This window comes from Microcaecilia unicolor, chromosome 2 (genome assembly GCF_901765095.1).
Source record: "Microcaecilia unicolor chromosome 2, aMicUni1.1, whole genome shotgun sequence".
NCBI classification, from domain to species: domain Eukaryota; kingdom Metazoa; phylum Chordata; class Amphibia; order Gymnophiona; family Siphonopidae; genus Microcaecilia; species Microcaecilia unicolor.
In genome coordinates this window covers 188,683,607-188,707,849 of record NC_044032.1, presented here as the reverse complement: position 1 = coordinate 188,707,849, position 24,243 = coordinate 188,683,607, and the positions used below count along the sequence as shown (strand labels likewise).

General features: G+C 43.9%; 1 protein-coding gene across 3 annotated transcripts in view; it reads right to left on the bottom strand.

Moving 5' to 3' along the window:
• MEGF10 (multiple EGF like domains 10) overlaps positions 1–24,243 on the bottom strand; it is a 252,707-nt gene that overhangs the window by 204,329 nt on the left and 24,135 nt on the right. For all 3 annotated transcript variants that reach the window (XM_030193579.1, XM_030193577.1, XM_030193578.1), the window contains 2 exons: positions 22,683–22,783; positions 15,339–15,431 (listed from right to left, as the gene is read on the bottom strand). In XM_030193579.1, coding sequence (XP_030049439.1) covers positions 15,339–15,431; positions 22,683–22,783 — 194 coding nt within the window. The remainder of the gene's footprint in view (positions 1–15,338; positions 15,432–22,682; positions 22,784–24,243) is intronic.

Below are 24,243 nucleotides of genomic sequence, written 5' to 3'. Positions count from 1 at the left end.
AGAGCGTATATCTATAAAGGGCGCCAAAGTTAGGCACCGTGAGGCAGTGTGCTAAGCGGTAATTCTATCACAGTATCGGGTGCCCAGATTCCATTACAGAACACTAGCATAAACTGGCATTTTTCGAATGCCCACTTACGCCGAGTCAATAGCAGGCATAAATGTGCGAGCCTAGATGCATCACTTTTAGCATGTATATTACAGTATTCTGCAAGTTATACATATAAATGTGGGGCCCGCTTAAGCCTCACCCAAGCCTTGCCCATCACTGTTCCTTCTAAGCTGAGTGGGAGTCCTCTAAATGCACTGCCGCCAGTAGGGGGGGCGGTGCTTCAACATGGTGTTTTCAATTGCAAGGGATAGGCAGTTTTCCTGTACTCCTGCAGAGCTTGCCTATTCCTCACTATTGAAAAAGTGATAGTGAAACAGCAGCCCCCACTGGCAAGACTGTAGGTGGAGGACTCCTGCTCAGCTTAGCAGGAACAGTAGTGCCTATCCTGCTTATTTTCGAAGGAGAAGGGTGCTCATCTTCCGACACAAATCGGGAGATGGGCGTTCTTTTCCTAAGGTCGCCCAAATCGACATAATCGAAAGCCGATTTTGGGCGTCCTCAACTGCTTTCCGTCGCGTGGACAACTGAAGTTCAAGGGGGCTTGTCGGCAGTGTACCGAAGGTGGGACGGGGGCGTGGTTAAGAGATGGGCGTCCTCGGCCAATAATGGAAAAAAGAAGGGCGTCCTTGACTAGCATTTGGCCGACTTTACTTGGTCCCTTTTTTTTCAAGACCAAGCCTCGAAAAGGTGCCCGAACTGACCAGATGACCACCAGAAGGAATCGGGGATGACCTCCCCTTACTCCCCCAGTGGTCACCAACCCCCTCCCAAGCCAAAAAAACCCCCACATTTTTCCAGCCTCTATGCCAGCCTCAAATGTCATAACCAACAGTATGCAGGTCCCTGGAGCAGTTTTTTGTGGGTTCAGTGCACTTCAGACAAGCGAACCCAGGACCATCCCCCCTCCTACCTGTTACACTTGTGGTGGTAAATGGGAGCCCTCCAAAACCCACCCGAAACCCACTGTACCCAAATGTAGGTGCCCCCCTTCATCCCTATGGGCTATGGTAGTGGTGTAGAGTTGTGGGGAGTAGGTTTTGGGGGGCTCAGCACCCAAGGTAAGGGAGCTATGCACCTGGGAGCAATTTGTGACGTCCACTGCAGTGCCCCCTAGGGTGCCCAGTTGGTGTCCTGGCATGTCAGGCGGACCAGTGCATTACAAATGCTGGCTCCTCCCATGACCAAATGCTTTGGATTTGGTCATTTTTGAGATGGGCGTCCTCGGTTTCCATTATCGGCGAAAACCGAGGTCGCCCATCTCTAAGGTCGACCTAAATGTCAAGATAGTCAACCTAAATGTCAAGATTTGGGTGTCCCTGACCGTATTATCGAAATGAAAGATGGACGCCCATCTTGTTTTGATAATACGGGATGCCCCGCCCCTTCAGGGGACGTCCTTAGAGATGGGCGCCCTTAAAGATGGGCGCCCAGTTCGATTATGGCCCTCCATGTGTGCAACCCTTGCAATTACGTGCTAAGCATGTTGTATGCCAATGTTATATACTACTACTGAGTGCACAGCTAGCACTTAAGTAAGTAAAGGTAGAATTCTATAACTTGTGGGTAACTGGCACCTAACTTTAGGTAACCTATTATAGAATGAAGGGGTTAGTGCCTGGTAAAGAGCATGCATTTTGTTCCACATACTCCCTGTACTTTTGTAATTACTGAACATTTTCACTTTTCAGCAAACAGGAGTCATTGCTGCATGAACCAGGTGTCCATATAAACAGTTAACTAAGTTGGTGGAAGGGCACAGTGAGAAAAGCCACAGTGAGAAAGTAGAGAGGCTCATTGCTTATATTACGAAATCTCCACCTCCCACTGCCTGCTTTACACAGCAGGCTGAGTTCTGACAGAACTACTCAGCCAGCCATGGCCCGTAAATCCGCAGTCTTCAGCACCATACTGTGAAAGTAATGAGAAGGCTCGAGCGCCAACACCTAATATTAAAGACTTCCTTGTTCACTCACAATGGAAAATATAGACAGAAAATCTGTCACGTCCACTGGAATACCAAGGTTTTAACAGACGGCTGAGCAGTTGTGGTGCAGGCAGCTTCTGAATTATACACCAATGATGGCTGATGATGTATTATTAAGATATCATCATATTATTATTGCTGCTCTGTTACATGTGGTCCAGTGTCAAAGCACTGAGGATGTTCATTTTGGCATTTAACATTCCTTGTATAGAATGTACGATTTCTTACAATCAGAACTGAAAAAATACAGTCTGTCCCTTTCAGAAGATCTCTCATAATCACCACAAGAAAAGAAAACAAGAGACAGCCCACTTTTTCAGAACAAGAAATGCTCCTACATCCATGACACACAAAGGCATACATAGAGCCTTTCAGGTGTGAAACAGCACATATTATTACAACCCCCCCCCCCAAACCCTGACATCCAGAAAGCTGCTTAAGTGTATTGTCTGCTGCCAGGGTCAAGTAACCCAGTAATACACTAAATTATGGCAGATAAAGACCTGCACAATCCATCCGGGTGGCCAGAACCGCAACTGCCACTCTGTACTGGTTATAGTCATTCATGCTTAAACACTGGTTGACAATACATACAAGGAATTTTCTCAATACTGGGGGTGGTCAAGCACCCAGAACACCCACAGAGTCGGCTCCAGTGCTCTGATCCCCCAAATCCATAAGTACATAAGTAATGCCACACTGGGAAAAGACCAAGGGTCCATCGAGTCCAGCATCTTGTCCACGACAGCGGCACCTGGCAAGCTTCCCAAACGTACAAACATTCTATACATGTTATTCCTGGAACTGTGGATTTTTCCCAAGTCCATTTAGTAGCGGTTTATGGACTTGTCCTTTAGGAAACCGTCTAACTCCTTTTTAAACTCTGCTAAGCTAACCGCCTTCACCACGTTCTCCGGCAATGAATTCCAGAGTTTAATTACGCGTTGGGTGAAGAAGCATTTTCTCCGATTTGTTTTAAATTTACTACACTGTAGTTTCATCGCATGCCCCCTAGTCCTAGTGTTTTTGGAAAGTTTGAACAGACGCTTCACATCCACCTGTTCCACTCCACTCATTATTTTATATACCTCTATCATGTCTCCCCTCAGCCGTCTCTTCTCCAAGCTGAAAAGCCCTAGCCTCCTTAGTCTTTCTTCATAGGGAAGTTGTCCCATCCCCGCTATCATTTTAGTCGCCCTTCGCTGCAACTTTTCCAATTCTACTATATCTTTCTTGAGATGCGGTGACCAGAATTGAACACAATACTCAAGGTGCGGTCGCACCATGGAGCGATACAATGGCATTATAACATCCTCACACCTGTTTTCCATACCTTTCCTAATAATAATACCCAACATTCTATTCGCTTTCCTAGCCACAGCAGCACACTGAGCAGAAGTGTATTATCGATGACGACGACACCCAGATCGCTTTCTTGGTCCGTAACTCCTAACGTGGAACCTTGCATGACGTAGCTATAATTCGGGTTCTTTTTTCCCACATGCATCACCTTGCACTTGCTCACATTAAACGTCATCTGCCATTTAGCTGCCCAGTCTCCCAGTCTCGTAAGGTCCTTCTGTAATTTTTCACAATCCTGTCACGAGTTAATGACTTTGAATAACTTTGTGTCATCAGCAAATTTAATTACCTCGCTAGTTACTCCCATCTCTAAATCATTTATAAATATATTAATCCAAGCAACCTTCAAAAGCAGCTTCTATCATTTATGACAACTACGCTGCCTGTCTCCTTACATTGAGAAGGCAAGACTTGTCTCAGTTGTGCATGCCATGATAATATCAAGACTAGATTACTGTAATGCACTCTACAATGGTCTGACTACAAAGGGTTTGCACGAACACCAATTGATTCAGAATGCTGCAGCAAGACTAATAGAAGGTTGTAAGTGACGTGATCACATCACACCATTTTAGCATAAACTTCACTGGCTACCAGTACAATATAGAGCCAAATTTAAAACTGTCTGTTTGACCTTCAAGGCCCTTAAAGGAAATTGACCAGACTACTTGAAGAACAGGATCTCCCTCTACATACCTTCAAGGTCACTAAGGTCCTCCCAAGAAGTATCCCTAACCATACCCTCTACAAAGAACATCACACAATGTGATACCTGCAAGCGAGCCTTCTCCAAAGTAGCCCCCATGCAGAATGCACTCCCTGAAAGACTTCATTAACACAAGACTATGTCTACTTCAGGAAGCAGGTGAAAGCTTGGCTCTTCAACCTAGCTTTTAATAGAAGTAAATGACACTGACTGCACATGCTATAGCAGGATATGTTTACCCACTCCTACCCTAGCTAAGAAAATGTTCAAGCACCTTTCTGACCTCATTTGCAACTTTTTTTTTTTAATTAATACCTTATTTTCTTACTCCTGTTACTCTATCTATCTATATGTTCCATCTTTGCTTATACTCTATGCTATCTATTAAAATGTTTTATCACGTATTGTGTTGGCATTGTAATGTGGAGGGGCATAATCGAACGCGTCTATGTCCATGGGCGTCTATGTCCGAAAACGGGTATGAGAAGATGCGGGACAGACCGTATTTTTGAAAAAGATGGGTGTCCATCTTTTGTTTCGAAAATACGGTTTGGACGGACCAAATGCCATGGATTTGGTCCTTTCTGAGATGGACGTTTTTTTTTTTTAGCGATAATGGAAACTAAAAACGCCCAGCTCAGAAACATCCTAATCCAAATCATTTGGTCATGGGAGGGACAAATGTACAACACTACCATAGCTCTTAGGTGTGAAGGGGGCAACTACATGTGGGTACAGTGGGTTTTAGAGGCCTCCTATTTACCACCACAAGTGTTACAGATGGGAGGGGGGATGGGCATGGGTCTGCCTGCCTGATGTGCACTGCAGTACCCACTAAAAGTGCTCCAGGGACAGGACTTGTTGCTGGTGTATAACCTTGGCACAGCAGTTCACACCTGAAGACTAATCTCGCTGAAAACGTCCTTTATTTGAATAAGCACCTTTACTCACAGTTAACTGCAGATCAGAAGTTGTGCCCCACTGGCAACGAGTCTCCCTTGTACTGAGATTAGCAGTAGGTCAGAGCTGGCAGAATGCTGTACAATGCCCTCTTTCAGCAACATTCAAGGTAAGAACTAAGTGCTGTAACGTAGCTAACACATGAAAGGGATCTAAAGGGGTCTTACACAAATGGCCACTACCTCATGGACTACCGGAAACAAAACAGGGCACACTCTGACCCAGTAAGCAGAGGGAAAAGCACCATGGGAGTAGAGCCTACCAACTACTAAGATCGTGAGCATTTAACACAAGCTAGTGGAATCACGGAGCCCAATACCCTACACCCACCACAATGCATTGCTGATGTGACTCTGCAGTGCCCTTAACAGAAAAGGTGTCACACTCACCCGAGACCCACATCAGAACCAGGGAAAGGCTGTCAGAGGATAGAACACATTCTGCTGTCATGGAGGTGGGTACGGCATTTGAGGCTGGCATACAGGCTGGGAAAAAAAGTTTGTAAAGTGGGTTTTTTTGGTGGGAGGGGGTTAGTGACCGTTGGGGGAGTCAGGGGAGGTCATCCCCAATTCCCTCCGGTGGTCATCTTGTCAGTTGGGGCATTTTTTGGGACTTGGACCTGAAAAAAAAGGGTCCAAATAAAACGGACCGAATTCTCGTCAAAAATGCCCTTCTTGTTTCGATTATCAGCTAAAGATGCCCATCTCTCCTTGGCCGATAACCACGCCCCAGTCCCGCCTTCACCACGCCTCCGACACGCCCCCGTGACCTTTGTTCATCTCCGTGACGGACTGCAGTTGAGGACGCCAAAAATCAGGTTTCGATTATACCGATTTGGGCGCCCACGGGAAACGGACGCCCATCTCCCGATTTGGGTTGAAATATGGGCGTCTTTCTCTTTCGAAAATAAGCTGGATAGTATACTATGCCATACTCTGTATTGGTTATTTGAATATTTTTACTGCTCTAATTGTCTATTGCTTATGTTTGATTTATTCTTGCTGTACACTGCCTTAAGTGAATTTCTTCAAAAAGGCAGCAAATAAATCCTAATAAATAAATAAATATAACTTACAGAATACAAGAAATTACGTATATATCTGGCATTTAGGCACAAGCACTTACACCAGCTCTTTGGTTAGGGTTATGTGCTCACAATTATCTATCTAGTATTCTATAAAGGAAAGGAGGCATCTGCTTTGCTCTGTTGAATAGGTACCTCAATATAAGCACAGCATCATAGACTTGCCCTCTATGGGCTAGATTCAGTAAATCACGCCAAAAAATCAGCATGCAAAAATTATACGTTGAGCGGTATTCTATAAAGGGCATCAACATTTTATAGAAGAGCGTCTAATCCATACCTAACTTAAGTTGCCTAGTGCCGATATCTAAATTAGGCACAGATTGGGCATATTGTATAAGAATGCATGTAATTTATATGAATGCCCCCCCCTCCCCAAAAAAAAATACACACCCTAGGATCCGCACACAGATCATTACAAAATACGATCTGCACATAAACCCCAATGAAGGCCAATTAATGCCAATAATTGGTTGCTCTTTTTTTGCATTTGCAAGAGCAGACCATGAGTTGCAAACCTCTGCCCTGATGAAGAAAAACAAAACCTGGCCATGTCGACAGAGGTTTCACTCGGTGGTACTATTGCTGCCCAAGTTAACTACAACTAATTGTAGTATAAAAGCTAGAAGTTATATGCTATTTGGAGTGCTGAAGACAGTAAAAACAAATTAAAGGAAAAAAAAATGTTTTGAAAATGTCGGGTAGATCTATGAAGATGTACACAGCGCCATATGGGACGCTGTGCCCAAATGGGACAAGCTGTTGATTATTCTGAATATCCCCGTTCTTCAAACAAAACTTAAAACAAAAAAAACTTAAAAGGAAAGGACTATGGAATATGTAAAAGTGTAAACGTGTGGATGTTTGGGACAGTTATAAAATATATTTTAAAGTAAGTCCCCACATCGAGATTGTAAGGTCTTTTCAAGCTGAATAATTGGTTGCTAGCAGTCAATTATTGGTGTTGATTAGCTAATTAGTCAATTAAGTTGCAAGTGCAAATCAGCAATGTGCACAGATTTGTACGTGTAACTTTGCCATATATAATATGTAAGCCGCATTGAACCTGCTATGAGTGGGAAAGCGCAGGGTACAAATGTAACAAAAACAAAATATTATATATATATATATATATATATATATATATATATATATATAAACAACTGGGGGGCGGGGTATAGGTTTAGGTGCCAATATTGGGCACCCACACATCTAGATTATAGGTTTGACCCAGAAGCTTCAGGTCATATCTAGTTTTGACATGTTCAAACCAAACGTATATAAGAAGGGACCGATATTTTAAAATGATTTAAATGGCTAGGAGAGGCTCATGAACATTTAAAATGCCTGTTCAGGGAGAACCAGGCATATTCAGCAGCACTTAACCAGCTAGTGCCACTGAAAATGTCTGGTTAGCGCCCAACACAAAACCAGCTATTTGGGGGGCATTCTGGGGGTGGAGTCAGCACTTGGCTGGTTAAAGGCCGATATTCAGCACTTAACCAACCAAGGTAATCCCATAAATAGGACCACATAAAATACAGTCCTATCTTTATGTGGTTCACCACAGCCAGTTAAGGGGGTCTTTTACTAAGGAGCGCTAGCGTTTTAAGCATGCTAAAAATAGGCGCACGCTAAACGTTAGAGATGCCCATAGGAATACATTGGCGTCTCTAGCGTTTAGTGCACACCTGTTTCTAGCATGCACTAAAAACACTAGCGTACCTTAGTAAAAAAAAAACCCTAAATGCTGAATATCACACATAACTGGTTATGTTTTTGCCGGTTACGTATACCCAGAAATTCAACGTTGGAGCCCAGAGATGGCCTGGCATTGAATTTCTGGGGATAATGCCAGTGGTGGTCAGCAAACTCTTGATTGCCACCAACTGAATATCAGACCCTAAATGTATAGGTACCCAGTATTGGTGCCTACACATATGCAGAGTGGATATATAGTGGATCCCAACCCCAAAATGTCTTTCACACCCATTTTTCTATGTGTATAAAATTATACATGTACTGAACTACACATATTGTTTTATACATGCAGTTCTGTGAAAATGCAGCTAAAGTGGCAATAAGACATCCAACGCTGAACATTTTAAGTGCCATTTGAAAACGGACCTAAAAAACGATAGGATAGCACATTATTTCTTATCTAGTCTATCTTTTCTTGCAACACACACAGAGCAGGACATCTTTTAGATTTAGTTATATTGTCAAATGATCGTCCCATCCACGACCTAACTTTATGTACCCACCTATTCTTCACCTGACCCTGTGACAATGTCAATGTCTAAGACCACACCTCCTCCAATTTTTCCCTATGTTTACCCAACCCTATCACCTGATTATCTCAAGCTAGCCTAAAACTAGCTCCTCCTCCTACTTCTTATACCCTTCTCCCTTATAATGTTACCTACTGTGAGGAGGCAGGGAACTACAAGGTCCAGAATGCACTGCAGCAGCAAGGGAATCAGAGTCAGGGGGAGGATTCTAGGCAGGAGAGTGAGAAGCCAGCAATTGATTGGGAAATTGAACCAGGTGTGAGAGGGTTGCAGGCAGCTCTATTAAGAGAGTGGTGGAAAGCTGTAGGAGGGAGGATGGAAACACTGGGGAAGCTCTCTCTGGAAAAGGTGACAGCTGGAGAAGGAAAGTAGATGCTTGTGTTAGACTGTTTGAGTTTGAGGAACTGTCTTAAGTTGGAGAAGGGTTTAAGTAGCAGGCTCTGAGTAAAGTGCCTTTTTGCTATGTTTGACTTGAAGAAATGTTTATGTTAAAGAAGAAGAAATAAGCCATGAGGAGTATGTTAAATGGCCATTAATAAAACCCTTAATTATAAGAAGCCTGGTGTTGATGAGCATTTTGTGAAGGGAGAAGAGGAGGCAGAAAGCTCCCCAGTGTTTGAGACAGAATCCTGTGAGTTACCTAGAAGGCTAGAGCCCAGTAGTGACTGTGTGTGTGGAGGAAGCTAAGCAGGGTCAGGCCTGGCTGGAGTCTGGAAGGGTGACCAGCTCATACTATCTACACATCTCCTTTACTTTGTTAAGCTTAGACTGTATTTTCTCCATTATACTTTTTAATCTTACTACTACGTAAGCCGCATTGAACCTGCTATGAGTGGGAAAGTGTGGGGTACAAATGTAACAAACAAATAAATAAATGTTGTAGGGATAGATTTAGTGGTAGGTTGTGAAACACAGTAATTTGGTCTTAACAGTCAAGGTTACATTTTTTAGTTAAAGTGGGTTTGTCTTTGGAAAGCGTGAATAACAGTTTACCTTTATAATTAGAAAGAGGAAAAACTGATCTGGAAAAATGTTTGCAGATACCTAACTTAGATTTGTCTCACTGTGGCACGGTCTGTCCAGAGCAGGCAATACAAAAATGGAATAGGATCTTATTGGTGTGTTAAATGAAATGGTCCTGATCAGATGGTGTAAGACCCAGATTGGAGAGTTTCTCCATAATTTGTCTGTTACATAAGTTAATAAGCATTGTCTTATGGGGACAGAAAGTTCATCACATCCAATGTCCAATAGTTCCAGTGTAACTAGAATGTTATGAGTCCAGATAATTGGCAATTATGGAAAACTTTGTTTTTCTATCCATATTGGTCCCAGTCTCTGATTCTGCTGCTCTCTATCTGTTCTCTTAACTCTGCTTCCAGGGCTTCCTTTCCATTTATTTCTTTACTTCCCCCCTTTCTTCTTCATTTCTTGCCCTACATCCATAAGTAAAAGCTAGGTCCTCCTCCATGGAATTGACTGGAGGAGGTATAACGTGGATCCAGCTTTTGCCTATTTTCTCCATCCATGTGCAGTTTTTCTCCTCTCTTCCCTTTCCCTCATCTCCATCCATGTGCATTTTCTTTTTTTTTTTCTTTCCTCCCCTCCATCCATGTCCAGCATGTCTCCTCTCTCCCCTGTCCTCCCCTCCCATGTCCAGCGATTCTCCTCTCTCCCCTGCCCTCCCTTTCCATCCATGTCCAGTGAATCTCTTCCCTTACCTCCCCTCACATCCATGTCCAGCAATTCTCTCTTCCCTGCTTTCCCCTCCCATCCATGTCCAGCGATTCTCCTCTCTCCCCTGCCCTCCCCTCCCATCCATATCCAGCAATTTTCTATTCCCTGCCCTCCTCTCTCATCCATGTCCAGTGATTTTCCTCTCTCCCCTCCCCTCCATGTCCAGCGATTCACTCTTCCCTGCCCTCTCCTCCCATCCATGTCCAGCTATTCTTCTTCCTGCAGCCCATCCTCCTTCTCCACTGTCTGCCTGCCTGCTTGCCAGACAGTGAAGCGATAAAGGCTGCCAGCATCGAACTCGGCAGCGCGAACAGTGCAGCGATTGAGAGAGGCTGGCAGTGTCAGAGCTTCCCTCTGCGAGTCCTGCCTATGCGAAAACAGGAAGTTGAAACAAAGTAGGCGGGACTCGCAGAGGGAAGCTCCGACGTTGCCAGCCTCTCTCAATCGCTGCACAGTTCACGCTGCTGAGTCTGTAAAAAAAACAGTAAGTAGGGGAGTGAGAGGAAGGGTGCAGGACTCGCTGGAGAAAAAAAGGTGCCGGTACGCCGTACCGGTGCGTACCGGCACAAAAAAAGCCCTGCCTGGCAAGATCCCAAAAAAGTTCAATACATTTTATGCTGCTTATCAACAGAAGGATGGATGATGAACTACATCAGGATCATTTTTTAGACAAAGTGTGGAACCTCAACAATCCCATCAAGACCAACAAGGCACCTTATTATCCAACCAATCCGTATCGTGGAAGGGGACGAGAAAGAGGGCGAGGAAGAATATGGAGAGAAAGTACATGGCAGACAAACAGCTTTCAACAGTGGGACAACCAACTACCGTCAGAAACAGAACAACGCCTTCGGGGGAAGAAGAGGACCTCCTCGGCTGGCGGGGATTGGGGTCCCCCACCAGCAAAGGTAGCCCACGGTGATGGTGGGGGAGGGTTGGCGGCAGAAGGTTGGTCGAAAGGGTCATCGGCAGGGGGGTCCAGGGCTAAATCTATGGGGGCCCAGGCCACTGCTCAGCACTAGGAACCTAAACTAAGGGGCCCTTTTACCAAACTCTCTGTTTTCTGTCCATTAACCAGTGTAGAAATATGCTGTCCCTTGCTCTCAGTGAAATACAGGCCAATGGCTCAGGCTAAGAACTAGGCCTGTAAAAATCAAAGATCATCTCTGACACACATTTCACTGCAGCAAATGCTGAAATGAGGTATTTGGGAGCAGATAGAGGGAGAGGGGAATCCAAAAGGGGGGCTAGGGGAAGGCTTGGGAACATGTGAAGTCATTCTTATCAACTGATAAGGGCCAAAGAGTTCTGGTGAGAAAGTTAGGGTCCATTGGGATGAATAGAATCAGAAGAGTATAAAAAGGGCAGTCTGAAGGGTATCGGGGCAGAAGGCTGAAGAGAGAGATCAGACTGCACCTGCTGTGTGAAGCGCTGTCCCATCATGTTCCAGAGATGAACACCTAATTGCCTGCAGTACTTTGGGTGAGATGGTTTAATAAAGACTACATTATTACATCCACTTAATCCTGGGTGTCTTACTGATCATGTAGCTTGTTAGTTCTCAGAACGTGTATAGCAGTCATGAGCAAATACAAGGTCAGAGTAATTATTTTATGGGGATATGTAGTCCTTTTCAGGGTAGAAGAAATCCCAGTGCCTCCGCTGCCCAAACCGTTCTGGCAGACCCAATTATTTTCACCAGTTCCTAATCCACAACAGAACATTGCCTCCTATCCCATGACTTTTTCAATTTCTCAGGAGTCTCTCATAAGGGACATTGTCAAAAGCTTTCTGAAAATCTAGATACAACACATCAATCAGCTCACCTTTATCCACATACTTATTCAAGCAAATCGGTGAGGCAAGACTTCCCTTGGCTGAATCCATATTGACTCTGTCCCATTAAACTATGTTTGTCTATGTGTTCAGTAATATTATTCTATATAATAGTTTCCACTGTTTTACCCAGCACTGAAGTCAGGCTTACTGACTATGGGCCCTGTTTGCTAAGCTGCACTAGAGGTGCGTTAGTGTTTTTAGCGCACGCTAAGCATTAGTGTGTGCTAACCATGTAGATGCTGATACCCGTATTCCTATGGGTATCTACACAGTTAGCGTGTGCTAATTTTTAGCATGCGCTAAAAATGAAAGTGCACCTTAGTAAACAAGGCCCCATGAGTTTTCACCTCTGTGGCAAGTTTCTCTTCATATTCTCTTTTAGCCTTCTTTATCAGTGCTTTCCGTCTAACTTGCCAGTGCTTATGTTGCTTCTTGTTTTCTTCATTTGGATCCTTTTTCCATTTTTTGAGGAGGGGCATGGGCGTGTCATAGGTGGGGCTGACAGTTACACAAGCTATTTACAGGATACTGTAAGTTATGCACATAAATGCGGCATTTAGGCATGTCTATTTACTCCAGCCACAGACGTGCTGTATTTGCGTGCACCAATGCCAGTTTACGCTAGTCCACTATAAGAACAAGCTCACTGCCTGTGCAAATATCGTGCTTAAACGTTGGTTCCAGGTTATAGATTTACCCCCTGAGTGACCAAGAGGAAACACTAAGTTCTTGTGTCATACCAACACCTCACCAACCCGCATTGCTCAAGTTACGCATTCTCCTTCAGAAGCTGGTCAACAAAAATCTTATTTCTTGTTACAGAGAGGCGAAGGACCAATTGCAGTCTACAGCAGTACAATGACATGAATGCAAGGTCTCTTTCCTACTCTGCTTGAAAAGTGGAGGCATGCCAAAACTGAAGTCCCAAGCACTGATTCAGCAGCCTGCAAACAAAATACTCTTGCCCTTAGCTAATCCCTGCTTGAAGCACAGTAAACCAATGTGAAACTCAGTTCAAGTCTGCCATACAATTGCTATGTGGAAACATTAAAATTCCAGGGGATCTTTCACTTCAAGGTACAACAAAGGCTCTTTCACAACTCCAATTGAGCACAAACTACAGGGTGATTTTTTTTTTTTTTTTACTTTTGTTAAAATTTTACAAAGCTTCAAATAGCTGTTTAAGGGCAGTTCATATAAAGTGAAGCAAATATATTTAACTCAAAACTGGTGCCATGAGCAGCGTACACTACATAAAATAATTACGTTCCATAGTGATCTACCCCTTCATTAAAATTCAATGTCTAATTTAAAACATTCAGGCCAATCTGCCAAAGATTTGGAGGGGCATTTTCAAAAGAAAAGTCTAAGTTGGAATTTGGACGTCTTTGTAAAACGTCCAAAGTCGGAGGCGGGGAAAAGGTCATTTTCGAAAAAAGATGGACACCCATCTTTCGTTTTGAAAATACCAAGGATGTCCTTTGATTTGGACGTCTTTGATTTTCAGCGATTTTCGAAACCAATGATGTCCAAGTCTAAAACATCCAAATGCAAGCCATTTGGACGTGGGAGGAGCCAGCATTTGTAGTACACTGGTCCCCCTGACATGCCAGGACATCAATCGGGCACCCTAGGGGGCACTGCAGTGGATGTCATAAAATGCTCCCAGGTACATAGCTCCCTTACTTTGTATGCTGAGCCCCCCAACCCCCCCAAACCCACTACCCCCAACAGTACACCACTACCATAGCCCTTATGGGTGAAGGGGGCACCTATATGTGGGTACAGAGGGTTTCTGGTGGGTTTTGGAGGGCTCGCTGTTTCCCCCACACAAAAGTATTAGGGTGGGTATGGGCCTGGGTCCACCTGTCTGAAGTGCGCTGCACCTACTACTAAACTACTCCAGGGACCTACATGAGCAGTCATGGACCTAAGTATGACATCTGAGGCTGGCACGTAATAGTTTTAATCATGTTTTTTGAGGTTGGGAGGGGGTTAGTGACCACTGGGCGAGTAACGGGAGGTCATCCCCGATTCCCTCCAGTGGTCATCGGGTCATTTCAGGCACCTTTTTGTGCCTTGTGGAGGGGTAGCCTAGTGGTTAGTGCAGTGGACTTTGATCCTGGGTTCAATTCCCACTGCAGCTCCTTGTGACTGTGAGCAAGTCAATTAACCCTCCATTGCCCCTGGTACAAAATAAGTACCTGAATATATGTAAACCACTTTGAATGTAGTTGCATAAACCTCAGAAAGGCAGTATATCAAGTCCCAATTCCCCTTCCCTTATTTGTAATAAAAACAAAAACCTCTTTCAGCAAAGTGAACTGTTTTGATATGAAGGGACCTGTAGTTTGGATATCTACCTGTTGCAGTGTTCCACTTTATTGCATTTTGTCATAAAACCTGGAGTGGAGAGTTTCTTTGGAGTGCGAGTGAAACCAATTTACTCACAGACTAATAAACAGAATAAGTAAAAGTAGGTCTTAAAACCCTACGGCCTACCAGGATCAAGCCCAGTCCCGGCCTGTGCTCAGCTCAGTGAAATAAAACTATTCTTTGTGGCCCTGGTTCAGGTACCTGACCCAAAGAGCTAGCTGGTGCCCAGAGCTGTATGATGAAACCAGGGTTACATCTGCTTATGGTAAAGTTTTACCATTCTGCTGGGAAAGAACAACACATGAACAGATTGGCACTAATGTATTTATCAACATCTGTATCTGTTTGTCTTCTCAATAATTGCATGGTTATCTTTGAGGAGTGCAAATGCTAGCACCAGTTAAATGTATGACCCATGAGAGCACTTAGGGCCCCTTTTACTAAGTTACGTAGGCCCCTACGCGTGCTGAATGTGCGCCAAATTGGAGTTACTGTCCAGTTACCGCGTGGCCCTTGCAGTAATTTCTGACACATGTAGGTCATTACCACCCAGATTCTTTACCGCTAGGTCTATAGCTGGCGGTAAGGTCTCAGACCCAAAATGGTCACGTGGCAATTTTGATTTTGCCACACGTCCATTTTCAGCAAAAAAAGAGGCCTTTTTTTAAAGGGGCGCTAAAAAAATGGATCGGCGAGCGCCCAAAACCTGCACCTACACTTTTGCAAGCCATTTTTCAGCGCACCTTTGTAAAAGGACCCCTAAGTTCTCAATCCCCTACCAAAATGAGTGTACTTATTTAAAGGAGAGAGACATACGAAGAATGATCCTCGAAAACTGCCAGTCTAGAATGACAATTTTTGACAGACAAGAGCAGGTGAAATCTTACCACTGGAGCAGTTGGGCCCACCCCAGCCAGGTTCACACTGACAGATGTTTGGAGCAATACAACGGCCATGTACGCATTTATCAGAGCAGTGAGCTGTCAAAGAAAGAAACCAGTCATAAACAAGAAAAATAAGATTCACGATACAGCTGTTTCATATTCTTATCTCAAATGTCATCAAAAACATGAACAAAGACAGCAAGTTCACGGTTTACAGTTTTCCTGATGCATTTCACAGACACACTAAAATGCTCTCTGGACTCAGCATTTCAGTCTTATTTCACAGCCGGCATGTATCCTCTCATATATGTGGCAGAGATGAAAACGGTAACAGAATTTAAAAATGCATAGGATAAACACAAAGGATTCCTATATGGAATCAAAACAAAACTTAGCCGTGCTCGGACAGTAACTCTAGTAATTGGGACATAAGGCCAGTGCCAGACAGACTTCTACGGTCTGTGCCTCGATTATGGCTAGATGGATTTAGGTGGGCTGGAGTGGATTACAACAGCAATTCAGTACATTCAGTGCCGTGCAGACTTCTACAGTCTGTGCCCAGAAAATGGCAAAGACAGATCAAGATCAAGAATATATATTGCATCATATACTGTGAGTTTCTCTTATTAGGCAGACTGGATGGACTGTGCAGGTCTTTATCTGCCATCATGTACTATGTTACAATGGAGCTCATTTTCAAAAGAGAAAAATGTCCAAAAAGTGGCATAAATCTGCATTTGGACCATTCTTCTGCTGTCAGGCTAGAGTGCCATGCTTTGAACTGTACAATGCTACAGAGTCCCAAATGGCTCAAGGCACAAAATTGGCCCCAGCCAGAAGATTGGGGGACATGACAGCAGCAATGCAGTGCCTCGGCCCATTGTCATCCTCATAAGCTGGATGGGGATCAGAAAAGAAGGGAAAAAAGTGACAGAAGAAAACCATGAGTGAGGGGGTTATGGGGTGGGGATGGAGAATGAATGAGTAGGTTTGGGAGGACAGAGAATCGGGGTTTTATGGTGAAGGAGAGGAGTGAGTTGATGTGAGGGAGGGGATTGGAGGGGCTGTGCATTGTGATTCCCTCTTTTCTTCCTCTTCATGTTCCTCCTCTGCCCTCTTCCTCTTCCCCTCCTCCTTCTCTCTACCTCTCCATCCTCTGCTCCATGATTATCCCCATCCTCTCTTCCACCTCCCCTTCCATCTCCATCCATTCCATCCTTTGCCCCTCCTGCCTGATACTCTATCTCCATTTATTTCCTCAGCAATCCCTTCTGGATCCCCATCTTTCAAACCCTTCACCCTTCCATTATTAACTGGGCAGAAAAGAAATGCCAAAACATGTCTTTGTGTTTACACTGTTTTTAAAAAACATCATTTAATATGCAAATATATACATATGTATTCTGCCACAGTTGATAGTTGATGCAGAATTTTTAATCTCCTGCTACAAAATCTTGAAAAAATCTTCTACAAGAAAGCAGGGGCTATGTTTCTAAACTAAAATTAAATCAAAACAACTGCTAATAATGGCCATCTCTAGGGCTCAGGCAGTAACACAATATATTTTATGCAGAGGCAAAGGACATCCAAGCTCAGATCCTTCATTTATCGAGGTTGGTTGATTCTGGGCACACTACAGAAGTGATACATTCCTGGCCAGGGAGAAAGTGAAAGTAACTACCAGTCAACAAGCAAAGCTGAAGATACATCTCAAAGAAGGTATCCAACCAAGCTCAAGTTGGTAGAAGTTTCTTGAATCACTCATGTACATTTTCTGGGGGAGCCTGGCATAAAAATTGCAACTCTGCCATAAAAATTCTGCCATTCTATAGTTGTTCAATCAGTGGACATCACTGTACCTCTCCACTCTCATCTCTCCCTACATTCCTCCCCGGGAACTCCGTTCACTGAGTAAATCTCTCTTATCTGCACCCTTCTCCTCCACTGCTAACTCCAGACTCCGTTCCTTTTATCTTGCTGCACCATATGCCTGGAATAGACTTCCTGAGCCGATACATCAAGCTCCATCTCTGGCCGTCTCCAAATCTAAGCTAAAAGCCCACCTTTTTGATGCTGCTTTTAACTCCTAACCCTTATTCACTTGTTCGAACCCTTATTTTATCATCCTCACTTTAATATTCCCTTATCTCTTGTTTGTCCTGTTTGTCTGGCCTAATTAGATTGTAAGCTCTGTCGAGCAGGGACTGTCTCTTCATGTTCAAGTGTACAGCGCTGCGTACGTCTAGTAGCGCTTTAGAAATGATAAGTAGTAGTAGTAGCATATAACAGATAGTCAATTCAACAACACATTCCAGTAGCTTAGAATTAACTCGACACACTCCAACTACCATAGGGTAAGCACCACTTCTTCTTTTTTTTTTCTTCCTTTCCTTTCACTACACTTCTTCCTGATGTTATCCTTCCATAATCATATTCTTTATTGCAAATCAATCCAAAGATTAAGTTCACTGACCCCCTTCCATGTAGTCTCCACCAACCAAGCATTTTTCTTTTCTGCTTGTCTGTTGCTCTCAACCTTCAAAGATTTCTTTCTCTCAACCAGCCATTACCACTTTTGCTGAGGCCATCTCATCTTCATCACTATCATCATAGCTCCATTCCTCTTCTCTGTATTCTTCTCCTCCTCTTCCTCCTCCTCTCTGCTGGAGACTCTGATCCCAATCAATTCTGGCCCTTCAAGTCAACTCTCATCCCATTTATGTATATAAACCTGATAACCTCTCTTCAGCTTTCCTTATATTTCTCCTTTCTCTGTCTTTTCTCTATGGTTCATGTTCTGTATGAAATGCCTGCTTTTCTTTCTAACAAGATGTCCTATATTCAAGACATTTTTGTCTCTCATTCCCTCCATTGTCATGTTTCAAGACCAGGCTTTCTCTTGAGGACCTTGTTTCAATTACTGCTCTCTCAATAAAAGTTATGTTTTTCCCACACACCTCATTCAGGACCTGATTTGTTAAGCTTTCCCTCCTCCCCCCTTATAGAGAATGGAAGAAGAGCCCTAGTAACTATGGCTGTGGCAGAGGCAGTGTCGGGCTATTACTCTCCCCATCCTCCAGGTATCAGACCCCCTCTTCCTCCTTTATCCCACTCATTTTCTTTCTTTTAGACCTACTCCATCAAACTATTGCACCTGATATCACTCTTCCTAGCTCTCTTCTATCAATGCCCTGGTAAGCCCCTTTTCTTCCTCATCAATTTCAACTCCTAACTTTCCTTCTTCCATGAACCTCCATCCCACTATATCCATCCATACTGATGATCCCCTCTGACTCTTATGCCTCAAAGCTCTTTGCCTAAATCTCATTTACTATCCAGCTATGCCCTATTGCCCCCATTCATCAACATGGCCACTACCTTGATTACCTTCCTCCAATTGCCCTCTGTTAAGTTAGTCCGCCTGTGTTATTCACTTATCTGACCATCTTCTGGTAAATTTCATACTTAGTGACCATCTAGCCACCACAAATCTTTGGGAATCTCCAACCTAATGGATCTTGCATCCTCTTCACTGCTATCTCTCTTCCACAAACTTGCAAATTGATGAAGCAGTTTCTTTTTATGAAACTATATTGGTCTTGTACTTTGGACACTCTCTCATGAATCCTCCCTCATTGTATAAGACATATCAATCCCCAACCTTGTGTAGAAGCCTCTAGGATTCTGCCTTGCTTAAATGGCAGAGACCTTTAGAATTATGTTGTGGCCTGTTTATACCCCTGCAGTTTCCAGAAAAAGGGGAGGAGTCTTCTGACTAGTGAGGTAATGATAGGAGGAGATTGGAGGGTGGCCAATGTAACGCCCATTTTTAAAAAGGTTCCAGGGGAGATCCGGGAAATTATAGACCGGTGAGTCTGACGTCGGTGCCGGGGAAAATGGTAGAGGCTATTATTAAAAACAAGATTACAGAGCACATCCAAGGACATGGATTACTGAGACCGAGTCAGCACGGCTTTTGTGTGGGGAAATCTTGCCTGACCAATTTACTTCAATTCTTTGAAGGAGTAAACAAACATGTGGACAAAGGGGAGCCGGTTGATATTGAGGCATATTTTCAAAGCACTTAGCCTCCCAAAGTTCCATAGAAACCTATGGAACTTAGCCTCCCAAAGTGCTTTGAAAATATGCCTCATAGTGTATCTGGATTTTCAAAAGGCGTTTGACAAGGTACCTCATGAAAGGCTACAGAGGAAATTGGAGGGTCATGGGATAGGAGGAAAAGTCCTATTGTGGATTAAAAACTGGTTGAAGGATAGGAAACAGAGAGTGGGGTTAAATGGGCAGTATTCACAATGGAGAAGGGTAGTTAGTGGGGTTCCTCAGGGGTCTGTGCTAGGACCGCTGCTTTTTAATATATTTATAAATGATTTAGAGATGAGAGTAACTAGCGAGGTAATTAAATTTGCTGATGACACAAAGTTATTCAAAGTCGTTAACTCGCGACAGGATTGTGAAAAATTACAGAAGGACCTTACGAGACTGGGAGACTGGGTGGCTAGATGGTAGATGATGTTTAATGTGAGCAAGTGCAAGGTGATGCACGTGGGAAAAAAGAACCCGAATTATAGCTACGTCATGCAAGGTTCCACGTTAGGAGTTACGGACCAAGAAAGGGATCTGGGTGTCGTCGTCGATAATACACTGAAACCTTCTGCTCAGTGTGCTGCTGTGGCTCAGAAAGCAAATAGAATATTGGGTATTATTAGGAAAGGTATGGAAAACAGGTGTGAGGATGTTATAATGCCGTTATATCGCTCCATGGTGCGACCGCACCTTTATTGTGTTCAATTCTGGTCGCCGCATCTCAAGAAAGATATAATGGAATTAAAAAAGGTGCAGCGAAGGGCGACTAAAATGAAGAAAGACTAAGGAAGCTAGGGCTTTTCAGCTTGGAGAAGAGACAGCTGAGGGGAGACATGATACAGGTATATAAAATAATGAGTGGAGTGGAACAGGTGGATGTGAAGCATCTGTTCATGCTTTCCAAAAATACTAGGACTAGGGGGCATGCGATGAAACTACAGTGTAGTAAATTTAAAACAAATCGGAGAAAATCTTTCTTCACTCAACGCGTAATTAAACTCTGGAATTTGTTGCCGGAGAACGTGGTGGAGGCGGTTAGCTTGGCAGAGTTTAAAAAGGGGTTAGACGGTTTCCTAAAGGACAAGTCCATAAACCGCTACTAAATGGACTTGGGAAAAATCCATAATTCTAGGAATAACATGTATAGAATGTTTGTACGTTTGGGAAGCTTGCCAGGTGCCCTTGGCCTGGATTGGCCACTGTCGTGGACAGGATGCTGGGCTCGATGGACCCTTGGTCTTTTCCCAGTGTGGCATTACTTATGTACTTATGTAAGGAATTCGGATCTGGTATAATTAACAAGTCTAAAGAATGTTGCCTATCTTTGGTTTACTGGTCAGAGCCGTAGCGAGGGGAGCTGACACCCAGGGCGGGTCGCCGCTGCGCACCCCCCCCCCCCCCCCGGTGCAGCACGGTGCACCCTCCTCCCGCTGGAGCGCACCCCCCCCCCCCCCCGGAGCGCATACCTGCGGCGAGGGACGGGCGGGAGGGCCGATCCGCCCCGACTGCACGTTGCTGGGGTGTGTCGGCTCCGCACTGGTTCACTGCTCTCTCTGTCCCGGAACAGGAAGTAACCTGTTCCGGGGCAGAGAGGGCAGTGCACCAGCGCAGAGCCGACACCCTCCAGCGGCGTGCACCCAGGGCGGACCGCTCCCCCCCCCCTTCCTACGCCACTGTTAGTGGTTATTAAACCATAGAGCAAAGGGGAACGAGTCTTTGGCTGGCCAAGCCACTGAATCACAGTGCTGGGAAAATAATATGTACAACCAAGGAGAGAAAGTAAGCATCTCAGAAGTACAAGAGAGCAGCAGGGAGCCACTGATCCTATAAAAGAAGGAGAGGATACAGCAAATATCCACTGTATCTGGGCAGGGAGGACCAGGTAGCCAGAAGGAACTGAATCTATGACCACATCCGAGTTCAATCCAGCTCTGCAAAATATATCTTAGAAAAAAGGAGATAGTAGGGAGGTATGCTTAACATAAGTGAGACTCCAGGACTAAAAAGAAGGACTGCTCTACTTTAAGGTTTAATTTCTGTATGTGTGTGTGCAGGTCTTTCCAAATTTTTATACAGTTATTATGTTAGAATTGTAAACCATCGTGATCATTTGCGAACAAGTGATATAGCAAATTCTTAGTAAATGAATTGGAATGAAACAGTGGCATAACCATGCAGGCCCAACCACACTGGACACAGGCCTACCCAGTAGAAGCACACCTATTATGTGGTTGGCAGGGTTCCCCAAGCCCCGCCAGCCGAAAACTACAAACTCTTCCTCCTGCTTACCTGTTAAATAGCAGATTTTCATCAGCAGCGAGCAGCAAGTGATACACACTGTTCGCACTGGTCCCACAGCCTTCTCCCTGACGTACTCCCACCTATGCAGAAACAGGATGTTTCATCAGAGGGAAGGCTGTGGGGTTGGCATGAGCAGTGTGTATCAGTTGCTGCTCACTGCTGGTGAAGATCTGCTATTTACAAGGTACATGGGGGGGGGGGGTGAGAAATCATATGGTATGCAGCAGGTGGGAGAGAGAGAGATCGAATCACCTGTGGGGCAGGGGCAGGGTACGCTTCTGTCCACCCACCTTGGGCCCAGGCCCACCTAAAATTGGGTGTCTGGCTGTGCCCCTGAAATGAAATAATTGAAACTGTTTGGTATTTTCTCCTCTGTCATTATTATTTTTTGTTACTTACCCCTTTAAATAAACCTTTAAATAAACCTTTAATTGATAACAACATCTGGCCTGGACTATTTCATTTGGAGAAGGGGGTGTGAAGAGAGTGGCTTTCCAAGCTGGAACCCTAAGTTCCGAGAGAGTTAAACTTGCAAGAGCCAGTTTTACCTCCCTAAAATTGTACACATGCACAGTAGGAAAATAGCAGCTGCAAGAGTTCTCAGGCTGGCAGGGGTTACACTTGGCTCACTTCTAATGTTCACTTCTTGTATGATTCCTGCACTCACTCAGACTAAAATCCCATTTCCATGCTGACTTCATACTTTTCAAATTTACACATCTTTCCATCTAGGCTATTGCACTTCACCAGCAAGCCTACTATATCCATATGACGAACAACCCTGCCTTCAACCACCACTGTCCTTTTGCTACACTCCTCTCCCTCCTCAAACAGGCTCTACCCCCACTTCATTCTCTGTTCTTAGGCTGCCTTCTATGACAACATACACAAGATTAATCTTCATAAGTGGCATATTTCAATTCACAAAAATGTTGCACTTACGGACACACATTTCCCTGTTTTCATAAAATCCTGGGCAGCACTGGGATTTGCGCCGGTACATGGTTTTTTCTCCACGCCTATATGCTGTCCGATAACTGATTCTGAAAAAGCAAGGGTGTTGGGTATTACATATCTTGCAAATGTAGTTGATTCAAACTAGCATTCAGTCAATAGAAAAAAATGGAATAAAGGTGGACCAATGAGTTGAACTGCTGTTGGACAAGGCTAGTGATCTTTCCCTGCACCACAAAGATATGATATTATCATACCCTTGAGAGCAGGTGGCCATCCCTTACTAGTAGAGAAATGGTATTGAAAGGTTCAGCAATCAAGAATGCATCTCATTCAGCATCTCAGTAAAGCATCCCTTCCTTTGTCAGCAGACAGGACATGAGTTAGATCAAGAATGACTGAATGGTAAAATTCTGGTGCACATATTTAAACAGCATTTAAACACAGTCAACCAAGTGTGCATCACTATTACAGCATTGTGAGGTAAATTTTCAGCTGAATGTATAATTTGAAGCGCCTAACAGATGGTTTCAAATCATTAAGTATATTCAAGTTTGCTATCTCTTAGGTGGAATCACTAAATATCCATGTATGACCTTAACCCCCCCCCCCCCCCCCTGTTTACTAAGCCATGCTAGCGGCTGCCATGCACTAATGCCGACACAGCCCATTCACTGTGAATGTTGGCATTGCCGTGTGGGTTAGTAAACAAGGGGGTTTATTTGTGTATTTAGTGGTTGAGCATCGCTTTTTAGACATATAAAGTCAGTCGGGTAAGTGGTATCACCATCAGAATACCCAAAATCCCAAACCATTTTGGATGCCTAATTTTGGACATATAGCAATTTACATGTCCAAAATTATTTAACTCTGGAATTTGTTTTAAAAGCACTTGTACAGTATTCATTCATATCACTGGAAGACCAACTTAAATTGTAAAACATAGAAGAAAATTCTGTGTGAAAAGACTCTTCCGCTCCGCTGTGATCCTTTCTGCTAACTGTTCCCTGACCTCTATGAGGAAGCCTGGGCTGCTAGTGTTTCCTCCAAAAGAAGTGGGTCACTGGCCGGCCATGAGCATGGGGTCTGGCATCCTGGCATACAGCTGAACATTACAGAAAATAATCATTACACACAAACTGTGGGATATATTTATAGTAGCATTTACTCTATATTTTTTATTTATTTCTAAAAATAAATCTAAAACTATGGCAATATCATTAAAATTCTCCTTAAAACAAAATGGTGTGTAGTATAATGCAACAAATATGAGCACTATTTATCTACATTTGTATGTACAGCCTATCTGTTAACAGAGTGTGTCCCTTTTGAGGGGTCATGCTACTTAGGTGATATTTTGATAGCTGGTAGGTATATGAAGATGGAAATAAACGTGGGAGTATTAAAGGAGTCTGCCATTGGCTACAGCAGTTCCTGGGGTGTTTGCTATAATGGTGAGTTTCAGCTTTTATATTCAGTGTAGCCATTTTTATTAGGTATTAAGGAAGCAGGATCGCAACCTGTTTTCTTGTGGCCATTTCTGTTTAGC